Source organism: Thunnus albacares, chromosome 4 (genome assembly GCF_914725855.1).
Source record: "Thunnus albacares chromosome 4, fThuAlb1.1, whole genome shotgun sequence".
NCBI classification, from domain to species: Eukaryota; Metazoa; Chordata; class Actinopteri; order Scombriformes; family Scombridae; genus Thunnus; species Thunnus albacares.
In genome coordinates, this window is record NC_058109.1 from 21247671 (window position 1) to 21261740 (window position 14070).

Here is a 14070-nt window from a genome sequence, read left to right on the forward strand (position 1 = left end):
CCATCCCTTTATGACCTCAGTGTACCCATCTTCTAATGGCTACTTCCAGCAGGATAACATGCCATGTCACAGAGCTCAAACTGGTTTCTTGAACACAACGAGTTCACTGTGCTCAAATAGCCTCCTCAGTCACCAGATCTCAATCCAGTAGAGCATCTTTGGGATATGGTGGAACGGGAGATTTGCATCATGGATGTGAAGCCGACAAATATGCAGAAACTGGTGATGTTATCATGTCAATATGGACCAAAATCTCTGAGTGTTTCAAGCACCTTGTTGAATCTATGCCATGAAGAATTAATGCAGTTTTGAAGGCAAAAGGGGTCCTACCCGGTACTAGCAAGGTGTATTAAGTGGCCAGTGAGTGTACGTGTTACAATAATATACATACATAATGTCTATATACAGCATTTCAGTGACCTCCTGCTCATGTTTACAGTCATGTACCATTAATCAATTTTTTGCACACAATCTGCCCCCATCCACAGACAGGACCTCTCAATGCAGCTTTTTAAATTTGATCTTTACATGACATTGTTTAGTCAACCACACAAACACAATCTCTTCTTTGTCAGCAAGGCATGATTTATCCAGTCAAAGGCAAGAATTAAGACGTTTCAAAAAGGGATAACATTCATTAATAAGCTATATTTAAAGATGGATAGGCTTCTGTTGGTCTGAGATTTATATACAGTACATGCAGCCACCTCATTTACACAAACAATATACATTTGAAGTATACAGTGCAATTTATTCTTATACGTTTCTTTTTCCTCTTCTTAAATTTTCACTTGAGTTGAATTGAATATTACCAAAAGGGACACAACATGGTTGTAGATGGTAGCAGTGACGTCAAGTGGAATGTACAGATTCACAACCTCCCACCCTAATATTATTACTCATACAGGCCTTTACAATTTAGAAGCATGCACACAAACACAATAACATCAATATATCAATATATACAGTACAAGGGCCCGTTTCTATTCTGCTAATCTCTACACGTACCCAAGGAGAATAGTTTGTGCTTTGAATAAAGTCACACATATACTGCTTGTGGAGCAGCTCACTTATTTGCAAGTTTAACCATGTGACAGAACTGTCCTGTAAAACAGTAGGTATGTAACCCGAGTCTGACTGTCAATAAAACAGTTACTTTTCTAGAAGGTGCTCCATCTTGGGGTTGATGAATGAAAAACCAGCAAATGCTGACTGGTCCATGGAATCTATGAAGTTCTTATCGCTGTGAGAGAGACGAGGCTTCTCACTGAGGAACTCCCGATCAAAGTTGCTGCAATCATTTGGTGCTTTCTGTAATTGACAGCAAATATATCTCAGAAAAATTATAAAATCAAATATTATAGACTTATGTTACATATAATCCATTGTCTTATTACAATTTAAACCTCATTGACTTGTGTGTGGGACGTACCACTTTGGGTTTGAAGGGCGGTTCAACCTCCCTCTTCTCCAAGGCCGGCCAGTTAATGCTCTTGAAGAAGGGGTGTATACAGATATTACCCACGATTCCTAGCCTGCGCGTGGGGTCTCTCTCAAACAACTGCAAGGAGACAAAGTCAGTAAGTAAAGGATGAGCATGATTACATCTCAAAAACAGCCCCTTTTCAGTTAAACACTGACATTAATTAATGTCTAATTGCATTTGAATAGATTTCATGGTGTTCTGTGACAGATGGATTTTGTACAAAAGCTCTGGTACAGACCCGCTCAAGCAGGTCCTTGGCCTCCTTGTTGATCCAGCGAGGATAGTGGGGAGTATCCATGCGGATGGACTCAAACAGCTCATCCTCATCATCTCCGTGGAAAGGCGATTGTCCAACCAGCATTTCATACAGCAGCACCCCAAATGACCACCAGTCAACAGAGAATGAGTACTTCTGTCCCAGAAGGATCTGAGTTGAAACACAAAACATTATAAATACATCTTGTTCCAGACAAACTGACATTTTCCTGCATACAGAATGATAAACGCAAATCAGTTGCAGATTTGAAATATTTCAAAACAAGAGGGTATCTCTAAGTTTGAAAGGCTGTACCTCTGGAGCGATATAGTCAGGAGTACCACAGAAAGTCGTGGCGCGGTTCTCTCCAAACACGTTCTCCTTGCACATGCCAAAGTCGGCGATCTTTATGTGCCCCTCATGATCCAGCATCACATTGTCTAACTTAAGATCTCTGGAAGAAAAACAATCACAGCAGACTGATTTTGATTTTAAATATAATAACTTGTAACTTGCCTCAAAACAGCACTCTTTAGCACCATACCAGAGTTTTTACGTTTAGCTCGTTAATTACAAATGGCACATAACTTAAAATGTTAGGTTTAATTTTGAGGCAACCACTGGTTTCAGTTCTACTTGCAGAGATGTGAAATTTGCCTGTGATAGATTTAGTCCAGTGTTTGAATGTTTATTTTGAACAACATTCATTATCTTCACATGGTTATGCAAATGTAAAAGGAATACTATTTCTGAGATTGAAGAATCTTTTTTTTTTTTACTGTAACAGATGAACACATTCACATTTTCCTTTTGAAATATCCACATTTGCTTGTTCTTCTTCTGAATTTGCTTTTTGGACTGCACCCACGGAGACAGTTTTCTAAACACTCCATGAACACAACTGCATTACCACGCAATGACAATGAAACTTTCAGGGGAAATAAAGGTGTCAAAATGCGTGGGATCATTATCTATCTCGAGTCTCTGCAAGTTCATTTTCACATCACACTTGCAACTGCACTGAAATCAGTGGTCTTCTAGAGGACAGGAAAACAATAAAATGGTCAGCTGTGATTTGAAGACTTCATTATTTTAAGTTTATGGGCTAAACTATTAGTATTATATAAGTACTGTACATCCTATGTAAAACACTTTTTTTGCTCTGACCTGTAGATGATCCCTTTGGAGTGTAAGAACTTAAGACCACAAATGATCTCAGCAGAGTAGAACCTGTAGAGTAGAAGACAAAGATGGCAGAGACAGACAGATTATCAGCCACTTGTCCCTGATGGAAAGCTACAGGTCTGCACTGCAGCTATGTCACTATGGAGTTGGCAGCTAAACGCTGGTGTCACTGCAGACTCATTTCAGTGTAGACCTGAATTATTGAGGAGGACATTTGTATGGAGTAGCAGACAGGTGAATAATGCTCTCATAATGTGAAACCTGAGAGCCGCTGGGAGCCGAAAGATTAGACCAGCTCTGACCCGCTTCTCTTGTCATCTGTGTCAGGTGAAACGATTGAGTCCAGAGAGGAGATAAAGTAGCCTCCGCTCAAACCAAATAACTGGTCATTCCCTGTAAATGACTAGCTGACAAGAACTAAATAGGTCGTCATGTTTATCTACTCAGTATCTCTCACTTAATACTGATAAATATACTGTAGCTCAGATAAAACATGTCAGGATGTGCACATATATTCACAAAAAACACAGACACAAAACAGCATGAAAAGAAGTCTGCATCTTGTATGTGTAAGTATGGTGTTAGTTTAAATGGGCTCTGCTATGTGATGAAAGTAGAGACGACGCACTAGACTGTCTACTGCACCGGGTCAACAGGTTAGCGGTAGCTACTGGGAGAACAGGGCCTTTGTGCTGATAAAGAGGTCACTCGAAACTCTGCAGTTCAGTTGCTGCCTAAGGAAAAAATATTGCAGATACTTTCCATTGCAGCGTGACAGCTTGTGCAGCAACACACAGTTTATTACTAAGGCTGGGCAATATATCAATATTGTGATATAAGACTAGATATCTTAGATTTTGGATATTGTAATATTGTGATATGGCACAAGTGTTGTCTTTTCCTGGTTTTAAAGGCTGCATTACAGTAAAGTGATGTAATTTTCTGAACTTACCAGTCTGTTCTAGCTCTTCTATTATTTGCCTTTACCCATTTAGTCATTATATCCACATTACAGGTTATTATTTATAAAAATCTCATTGTGTAAATATTTTGTGATGCACCAATAATCATCCCTACAATATTTTCCCAAAATCAATATCAAGGTATTTGGTCAAAAATATTTGATTTTGTCCATATCACCCAGAACTATTTATTGCATTTATCCACATATGTAAACACACATGCAAACACACATTTGTTACAAATGAATGCACTGTGAGAGGATTAAACAGCCAATTCTGTTTCTTTCTCACTCACTGAGGGTAAATGATCCATCCAGGCTCAATACAGTCACTGAGTGAGGAGCATTTTAGTGGATGCCAACACAAGATCAGATGTCTGTGTTTGCAAAGTGGAGAATTACTCCTGTCATCTCATGGGTCCAGGACATAGCCACCACTTTAACTACAGGAAATGTAGCAGCAGGCTAAACTGTAAGATCAGTGTCTCTGAACACAGGAGCTAATGGTTAATGCATTTATTGTCTTGACATTTTTCAAAAAGTAAAACCAGCTTGCACAAAATTGCATACACTGAAGTCTACTATACATATATTTGTTGACCAAACTAACTCTGTTTCACTCACGAGGTAAATTTCTGCTCTGAAATTGTGAATTTGTACTCCAAAGTTTGTGAAAATAACACCAAAAAAATACCTTCAACATGTTATTGTTATCCGTTTGTGTTTGTCCTTCAACTATTTAAAAAAAAGTAAAAAATTTGAACCTCTACGATTCCACGACAACTGGGTAAACTCCATCTGCTGAGGAAGATTGTGTGATACAATCAAAAGCTCCAGAACATCTACTAATGGACCTTGTCGTGAGATTGTTTTCTGTACTACAACTGTTCTATCAGGAAGGTGGAATTAATAAAGGTGATACCTGGAAAAATATTTCATAAAAGAAAGAACATCTAGTTTGTTTCAAAGAAATGTTTAACTTCCGTCTCTGTGTTTGTAAATGTGAGAATTTTTAAAACTTCACTTAGTGGTAGTGCAGGTGCCACTGAGTTTTTGGACTTGGACATAACACCTTCTTTTACCAGTGTGCCATTGTTTTATCCTGAAGGAATTCCCACAGAGTGCTGAGTGGTGGGTGGTAACTGATACCTTCCTTTACAAACAGTACACAGACACTCAGACCTGCTCACTCCTTACAAGGCCAGTCTGCTAGTAAGAGCAGCTGCTTTCCATCAAGTCATCAATTCTGTCTGTGTACATCTTCACAGCTACATGAGCATGAAAGCGCTGACTAATGATGCCAGGTTGTGTGTTTTTTTTTCTCCGCCAAGTCTGTATGTTTTCATGTCTGTGTGAAAGGTCAGACTTACGTAGCTCTGTAGAGTTCAAAGCGCCCTTTCTCCTGAATATGAAACATCAGGTCTCCTCCATTCAAATATTCCATCACAAAGAACAGATGCTCCTGTAGACAAGTTTCACTTTCAGTGTGTAATGATGTAATTATGCAGAGTGGAAACAAAATGTGAACAAAGGCACTATTGAGGTGGAGAGGGATGTACCTTGGTCTGAAAGGTGGAGTAAAGGTGTGTGAGGAAGGGGTTTTCCCAGGCTAAAGCCAAGACTCTTTTCTCCACCATAGTGCACTCCACATCGTCATCCATCAGCACCACATCTTTCTTCAGAGCCTTCACAGCAAAGTACTCTCCACGACCTTTCAGCTCTGCCAGGAGAACCTGGGAGAGGAGAGGAGAGGAGAGAAAAGATGAGAAGAGAAGAGGAAAGGAGAGGAGAGGAGATGAGAGGAGAGGAGAGGAGAGGAGAGGAGAGGAGATTAAAAGAGGAGAAGAGAAGAGAAGAGAAGAGAAGAGAAGAGAAGAGAAGAGAAGAGAAGAGAAGAGAAGAGAAGAGAAGAGAAGAGAAGAGAAGAGAAGAGAAGAGAAGAGGGATTATTATTTCTGTGAGGCCTGCAGTTTCCAGTGTGTTTATGGCTGGAGTGTTGTTGGTTTACTCATGGTAATCCTCTCATTCTTGGGTTGAGGGTTTTTTAAAATACTCTTTCACAGTTAAAATGGTTGCTGTGTACCTTGCCAAAGCTGCCTTTTCCCAAGACCTTATGGAAGACGAAGTTGTCCACATTGATGCGGGTCAGATGGGTAATCCGAGACTGAGGCCGTGGGCTAGATCCATCCCACAGTCTGCCATAGGGAGATCCATCTAACGAACAAACAATTACAACACATAGAAACGATTTATTCACCTTGTTATCTTAAATATTGAAAACTTTCGCATGTTATTCTGTATAATTAGCAATAAAGAGCCTAAGATGCACATACAGAAAAACACACTCACTGACCATTGATTTCCAGTCCAGCAAGCTTATTAACCTCATCGTAGATTCCAATATCGGGCAGATTAGGCAGGTTTGGATCTGAACGGCGAGTGGAAGATTTCTGATGGATGAATACAAAGAAAAAGTAAGCATAAAAGAGCCAGTCAAATAGTTTAGAGGTCTGTAAAAAGAGAACAAAAGAACCAGGATTTCCACAACTTGCCAGTCCTTAAACACACCAGCACAGTGAGCTCAGGTTCCCACCATCAAGTGTCACACTCTGAACAATTTGTCAACGCACACCAGGGATTAAGAGTTTCACATTCAAGTGACACTCAGTTTGATGGTTACACTTAATTTTGTAATGAAGAGCCCTGAACAGATATGCTCTATCTGGGTTCAGGGTTAATCTAAGTGTTGGGATTAGTGTTAGAAATAGGCTCAGATAAGGACTGGATTCAGGACTAGAATGGGGTCAGGTTTACAGCTAGGATATGGGCTAAGACCATAGTTATGGTGAACCTAACTTTTCTATAATTTTAATGTTTGTTAAAAGCTTTCTCTGGGTGCCTATGGAGAGCTGTCAACACTGTCAACTGCATGAAACATGATGCAGTGCTAATGTTAATGCTTAAATAGTATATATATATATATATATAAATACACATCAACAGAATAAATCTAAGCATACAATGTTTTAAGTGCTAGCCTACTATTGTGGTTCTCATCTTGACATTGTTTTAAGTTACATTACATACCCTGATACAATATACTAATTGCTAAGTAAAAGATAATGTAATCAGATATCCGTATTGTTTTTCACAGAGCTGTGTTTTGATTTAATTAGGTGGTGTGATACTTGAGTCAGACTTGTTCTTCAATTCTTCCAACTTTACTTTGACTTCAGCTTAAAGATTTAAAAAAAAACTTGATTTGAAAACTTATTAAATGACTCCATGAACTCACCTGGCTGACTTGTGTAAGTGCCTCAGCTAGTAGTTTCTGGTTGATACCACAGAGGTTGGCCACTTTATCCTGACACTTGTGATGGACATTCATGGCACAATCTACAAACAGAACAGAGACAGTCTGTTTCAGACACCAGTACACTTATACTCCAATAATTAAGTCAATCATATCTGTACTGTACCTTCACACTTGAGGCCTTGTTTGACCAGACCCCACAGCAGACTTCCACAGTGGTCGCAGAAGGTGGGACTCATGTAGTTATTGGTCTTGAAACGGTGTGGCATGTCAATCTTAAAGCGTTCCTTCTGGAACTGCGGGAACAGACGGGATTTGTCATCTCCATGAATTACCGGTGGCAAAGGAAACCTACTCAAAGGTCTGTGACACTTCACTGCCCTGCGCACCTGCCTCATCTTTTCCCTTTTTTGCTCAGCGCTCTGCTTCCCTCTCTGATACTTGATTGATACTGTTAAAAGTGACTACAATGTCAAATCTTCTAAGGTCTACTTGGATTTAAGTTGCCTCCCTGAGTACACGCCCCATCTGTCATTCATCCACTGTGTGGGTGAGTGTGCTTGATCATTTCCATGTAGTCATTATCTGGGTCAGTTGGTCTTTGATCGTCTTTATCCACCAACACTGATGATCATTGAAAAGATATCACATTGGATGTGGACCCAGACTGGTATCTGCCTTTGTATTAAACTCTGACCTGCAACCCAAGCCAATTCAATGATATTATCACAATTGTTCACAGTGATAAGGAGAGATACCTTTATATCAGTTTTACACAGAGTGAGAAAAGCCCACACTAAACTGACATTTGGAGAATTATGAAGAACGCTCACAGTGCTTTGTGTACTGCACAACTATGTGTTACGTACCACAGTATCCCGACTGTTGGCAGCAGTACCGGTACATCTGCCGATGATTTTGTCTATGCATTTTTTGTGGATGGCCGCATTACATTCTGGTAAAAAGCAAAGATGATAGAGAATTGCATACTTGTTCCAGTATCTGAGCATATTTATGACAGTAAAGTGAAAAAATATATCCTTTTATAGTCAAGTACACAATTTTAAAATATACTAAATGATTGTACACTTACGTCTGCATTTATAGCCTTGCTTGTTGAGTCCCCTGTGGGAGACAAAGAAAAACAAATGGGTCAGTCTGTATCATTCTTTGATCATGTGAATGTAAATAGTCTGCTGATTAATCATTTGTTGGTGATAACAAACACCTGCAGTACACCCATGTAAACCACAAATTTCCTCTCCTGTGAGACCAAAAGTGACCTCAAAGCAGATGAGTGGAGATCGGTCATCAGTGGGTGAACATAAACATTGCTACAGATGCATGATACAACTTAAAAGGAAAGCTGAACCTTAATGGTTTTATCAAAAAAAAAAATCACAAGCAAACAGATCATTTAACTCAAGTCTGACAGAAATCAACCAAGTCAGAGAGTGTTTAAAACTGATATCAGGAAGATAGAAAACATTATATTTTTAATCTCCCCTTGTTATTCTGCCTGATGTTCTAGCATATCAGATTGGTGTTTCATGAGTTCCCGTTTATCTGTCCTGAAGGTTTGTTTATAGAACTTAAGTGTAGGCGGAACTGACCAGACAAACTCTCTGCACACAGAGCAGAAAGTGGGCTGTCTGAAGAATGTGGCGATGAACTCGTGGTTCTTTATGAAGTGGATCTTTGCCTGCTTGATGGCCCCTCGTCTACGGTTCAGGGTAGGAGCCTCTTCCTCCTTTGCAGCCTGCTTACTCTCTTCCAGACAGACAGAAAAACATAGATCAGTTATCCCACAACAATGCAATGCAAAAGGTCAATTTATATACGTCAAAATTTGATAGTCTTAATGATCATTTATGGGGACCCATAGGAATTGCTCATGTGAATGCCTGTGGGTGATAAGATTAAAACAAGTCGCAGGACAGTGTGTGTATGTATGAGGGTGGGGGTTTTTTAAAAACCAAAGTATGAAAACTGCAAACTGGAAATCCCTAACCTTAAAGATAAAGCTTCATCAACATGGTATTTGATCAATGCAAAAGTTAAGGGACAGATATAGAAAATATTCTTCCCCATTTTCACACTATTCGCCCACTTCCCTAATCTCTCTCTGAAAACCTATTTTCTCAAACAGCCTCTTACTATAAGTGCTGGTGTCTTACATGAACACAAATTTTTCAGCCAGAGTAAAAATCAGTTCTCACTATTTCATTTAAGAGATTTCTGTATTTTTATTTTGTCTGTGGTCTTCTTCCTGGTTTGAGGTGGCTCAGCTGGATGTCACGTGCATGCTATGTATAACACTAGAATCAGAATCTGATAATAGTTGAGGGGCTGTTGGTTTATCTTATCAAAGTCCCTGCCAACAGCAGATAAGGAGAGTTTGTCAGTGTTTAAGTTTTAATAAATTATAAATAAGGATATTTTTTTCAATTTTTTTTTGTTGCTTATTTAGTCAATATTTAATGCTATAGTGAAACATGTGGAACATGTGAAATCAAGTTTTTGAAGGCTACAATGACAATGTGGCAAATAAAGCAAAGAAAACAAAGCAGTCTGAAAACAAATCATACAGATAAGATTTAAAGTCAACAGTATAAAGGCAGAGAATAAAAGAAAAAAAGAGAATGCTTCCATGTTATTTCCTTTCACCTGTATCTACTCCCTCCAGAAAGTACTGCACTGCCATCATCACTTTCCCAGAAGGATGGAGATCCACCTGAACACACAAACACACAATTAGACACACAGACAGTCTGAGATATTGCTCTACAGGGACTACAGGACAGTCTGGAATGTCCTACCCAGAATTCAGCACGCCCGTTGGCTTTCTTGCAGCGCTCAGCAAGTACGGAAACACCTACAGTGACCTCAGCCAGTGGCTCCTCGGCTGTCTTCATCAGCAGTACCTCGAGCACACGGCCCTCGTAGATGTGCGCATCAAAACTTGCTTTCCAGGCTGGGTACATGGTAGGTTTCCGCTGAACAAGGGTCTTACCTCGTTCTAGGAGAAAGAAGACGGACAGAGACAGAAGATGTTTTTTAGCACAGGAAACCACAAGAACTGACAGCTTTGCCTACAGAGATCACACCTTCTGTAAAAGACAGGGCAGTGTGTGGGCTATCATGGAGTTTCTCACCAGTAGTCAAGGCCTCCTTCATTTTGATTGCACAGAAGGGCGGGTCAGCCAGGGGGGGCAGAACGCCCAGGTCGTACGAGTTAAAGGCGATCCTCAAGAAAGGAGCCATGGTCACGAGTACCAGGGTCACCTGCTCTCAGATATGAACAAACATAGTGTTACCCTAGTGACATTTATCTATAATGGCATGTTAGTTACACACACAACTGTAGATCATCAACATATCCACTTATTATATTGCATTAATACACACAGTTGCATATTCTCATGCATCAATACTGCTGGCTCACATTAAGGCATAAAGATAAGTGTTATAGGTCAATGTTAGACCTAATAATCTCTGTGTACATTGTGAGACCAAACATCAGAGAGAGAACCTACGATAATACTCTCTTAATCAAGATTTTTTTATTGCGAACATATATCTCACACCCTGTCAGACACCTGCACACAAAATGTGCTTATTTGATAAGGACAGAAAAACTTCTCTCGAACCGCAGTTATGTTCCAATCCCAGAAACAAGAGAAAATTTGACTGTGGCTGCACCATTACTTTGGATTTACTCTTGTACTTTGTAATCTCACTTTGAGACATTTCAACTCAGTCACACCCACATGGAGGAGGGACACAAACATTCACAACACCTCCATCTATAACACCTGTTTTTGTGTGGCAGAAGAACAGAGTGTGCGGACTGACTATTGCATTGTTTTTGTATGTGATTCCAAAGCTGGTTGTTGGAAAGAGCAACATGATTATATGCCTGTTTTGTTTTTGTTTTTTTTAAATATTTTTATACCTTATTTTTTAATGTTAATTTTTTTATATCTGGCTTTTTGGGGTGAAAATCCTGTGCTGGTAATTTAATACTATTTGAATAGATTTAGAATAGATAATACAATACTAATTGAATAGATTTTCCCACTTCTAGTAAAAAAGAAGCACTTTTGAGCATTAATTTGGGCTGTTGTGATTGGCGTTTGTCATCATTTTTGACATTTTATAAACTAAATAATTAATTGATTAAAAAAATTATCAGTATCTTTAAAGATTATGAAAGTATGTTGCATCCATTGTGGATTCGAAGTGAAATATATGCTGATAATGACATAAGTGAGAGAGCAATATCACCCCATATGCAGGCACTAGTTTGATGCATGCATGACTTGCTGCTTGCATAAACTTACATGTGCACGCATAGATTATGTCTCAACCTCTAAAACCATCTATGCACCACCAGTTTCTGTATGTGTAATGTCCACACAGACACATGCACGTTAAATCCAACAACCACATATGTTGGCCAGCCGATTAAGTCACACTCATGCTGTTTTACATGCCTATTCTATTAATTCTACGCCCTTGTGTGTGAAATACAACTACAACATTAAATATTACAGCACCATATTTGCACCTCTGCTACTTGTTTAGTTCCCTGTTACTGTGTTTTCTTGAGCATGTAGTTTCTGAAATGTTTCAAGTGCAACAGTGGAGCTGTGTTTGCCTGTACTACAAAGGCAGAGCGAGCCTGAACATGTCCCTAATCCAAACACAAGCATGCAGTGCTTCATGGTAGGCCTAGCTGGTATTCACAATCCTAAACTCATAATCGCCCACACTGAGACCAGAAAACTAAGAAACAGAAAAAAAGACATGCGGGCAAGAAAGAAAGTATGCAATCAGAGGGGAGGAAGGAGGGGAGGCGAGGGGGGGTGAACAACCATGTTAACTCACACACTCACTGCTGCTGTGAGCTGTGCTGTCAGGGTTTTTGGAGTTAATCGATAGCAAGCACACTGTGTGATTGAGGGCGGTAGAGATTGATTATCTAGCAAACTGTTCATGTGCAGTTTCGATTTGTCCCGACTGTTAAATTCAGTAGTTATGTGCCATTCACCAGTGTACTGTAATTTGCAACATGAACTTCTGACTTTTTATCTTTTTCTAGCCCACATCCTGATATCTGTGACCCTAACCCTAATGACCAACATTAATTTCTGACTTAATTATTTCATCATTACACCTAAAAGCTTGACTTACAGGCTATGTAATCATACCAAAAGATAACTTGGGGTCTGTATAAGTGTGTTTCTATGCTCTTAAAATATAAAATAAGCAACTATAACACAGGTAATAGATGCATATTAGTTGTAGTAGTGACATTAGTAGCTCGTCTATGAGTGCGGGAAACTGAACCATACTGTCAAACTATTTGAACTAATAAAATAATAAGTGAAGGAGAAAGAGAGAGGTGGAAAGAAAAGTCTTTCACCAGGACACAAAGAGAGATAACAGGCAGAAACACATAGACGGAGCTCGTACAGTTAACAGTACAGTGATATGCTGTATGGATGTAATTACAACTTAAACCTATTTTGGAGCAGGTCTCCATGTAAGTATCAAGCTCATACAACCAGTCTGTTACTACTGTGTCATGTGAACAACCTGTCCTCACATCTGTTACACACATACACATACAAGTGGTTAAAGTGTTGCAACTACGGCCACACATTTTTATTGCTTTTGAAAACTACATATGACGTTGAAAGACAAAAAGACTCACTGTGACTGTCACAAAGTCCACGGAAGCGGTTACAGTGATTTACAATTCAACTGTGGCCATTTGAAGAGAAATCAGCATCGACTTGAGAATCAGTCACTGCATCTGACATTCTTTAAGCAACAGTTTTACCTCCAAAGGAAGTGGTTGATTGTCAGTTGGCTGATGTCACTTCACGTCTGACGACAGTTTGCAACCAGTACTGTCTTCATGACAAATAAATGCAATGTTGTTGTTTTTTAAATTTACATCCTTTCTGCACAGACCTGCCCGCATTCCTCCTCACGCCCGGTGTTACAACGTATTCTGTGACCCGTGAGATTCTGTGACCTCAACAGGAATTCCATATTGGCAACATGGCTAAAACCCCGCATTCCAGCCGTTATCGGGTAACGGCTGGAATGCGGGGTCACTATTTGTGGGTAACGGTTATCCACAAATAATGACCCCATAATATTTAGATAGGATCCAACAGTGCGCGACCTGTGATTAGCAGGAGCTTGCGGTCAGTTAGATCAGTTTGGAGAGTCCTGACACCACCTGTCAATATTTGGTCAACCAATGTTTCCATAGTTGACCCCGCTGCGCCATAAAATAATCTGACAGGTCACAGATTCCATCGTACCACTTCAGTTTACTGAACAAATCAACGCTTCACTAATCGAAAAAAGTTGGCAGAGCATATTGTTTCATTCAGAACAGTTAAGGTAGAGATAATTATGTTTTTAATAGCTGTAGAAAAAGCGTCGACATAGTGTTGCCGCAACTATAACGTCCGTCTGAGAGACTTAAAAAAATTAACGCTAGCTAACGTTAGCGGCAGCGAGTACGGTCAAACTAGGTAACGTTACAGTTTGTTTCCCCATAGATGAAAGAGAAGAAAGAGCAAGGGGTTCGTTTTTTTTAGTTTTAGGGCAACTTTCTGCAAACTCCAACCGGAAAGCCCTAAACTCTGTGAAAAACTCGACCACAATGAATAATAATGGAAGTCTCACCTCGTCCTGCAAAAATCGGTGCCGTTTTCTTTTTCACCGACGACGAAAGTTGCTCTTTCTCTTCCCCTCCTTTTTTTCGCTCTGTGATTCCGTCGATTGAGGAAGTGTGGCGCGCGCTCGCAAGCTTTCTCAACAAGCTGTGACGTTTACCTGCTACA

The 14070-nt window shown here is 39.7% G+C and overlaps 1 protein-coding gene across 3 annotated transcripts; it reads right to left on the minus strand.

Annotated features, from left to right (window-relative positions):
- Positions 1–564: 564 nt before the first annotated feature.
- Positions 565–14070, minus strand: prkcda (protein kinase C, delta a). 3 transcript variants are annotated; one of them, XM_044349811.1, is made up of 18 exons: positions 13913–14070; positions 10357–10486; positions 10021–10220; positions 9869–9935; positions 8815–8971; positions 8295–8326; positions 8071–8156; positions 7368–7497; positions 7184–7284; positions 6242–6338; positions 5972–6102; positions 5448–5621; positions 5259–5350; positions 2910–2972; positions 2058–2196; positions 1725–1913; positions 1433–1561; positions 565–1311 (listed from the first exon to the last, which is right to left on the minus strand). In XM_044349811.1, the coding sequence occupies exons 2-18, from the start codon at positions 10463–10465 to the stop codon at positions 1153–1155; spliced, it is 2055 nt and encodes a 684-aa protein (XP_044205746.1). In that variant the 5' UTR covers positions 10466–10486; positions 13913–14070; the 3' UTR covers positions 565–1152. The 3 variants fall into 3 exon arrangements, with proteins under 3 accessions (XP_044205746.1, XP_044205747.1, XP_044205748.1); XM_044349812.1 differs by lacking the exon at positions 13913–14070 and adding an exon at positions 13050–13303; XM_044349813.1 differs by lacking the exon at positions 13913–14070 and adding an exon at positions 12921–13029.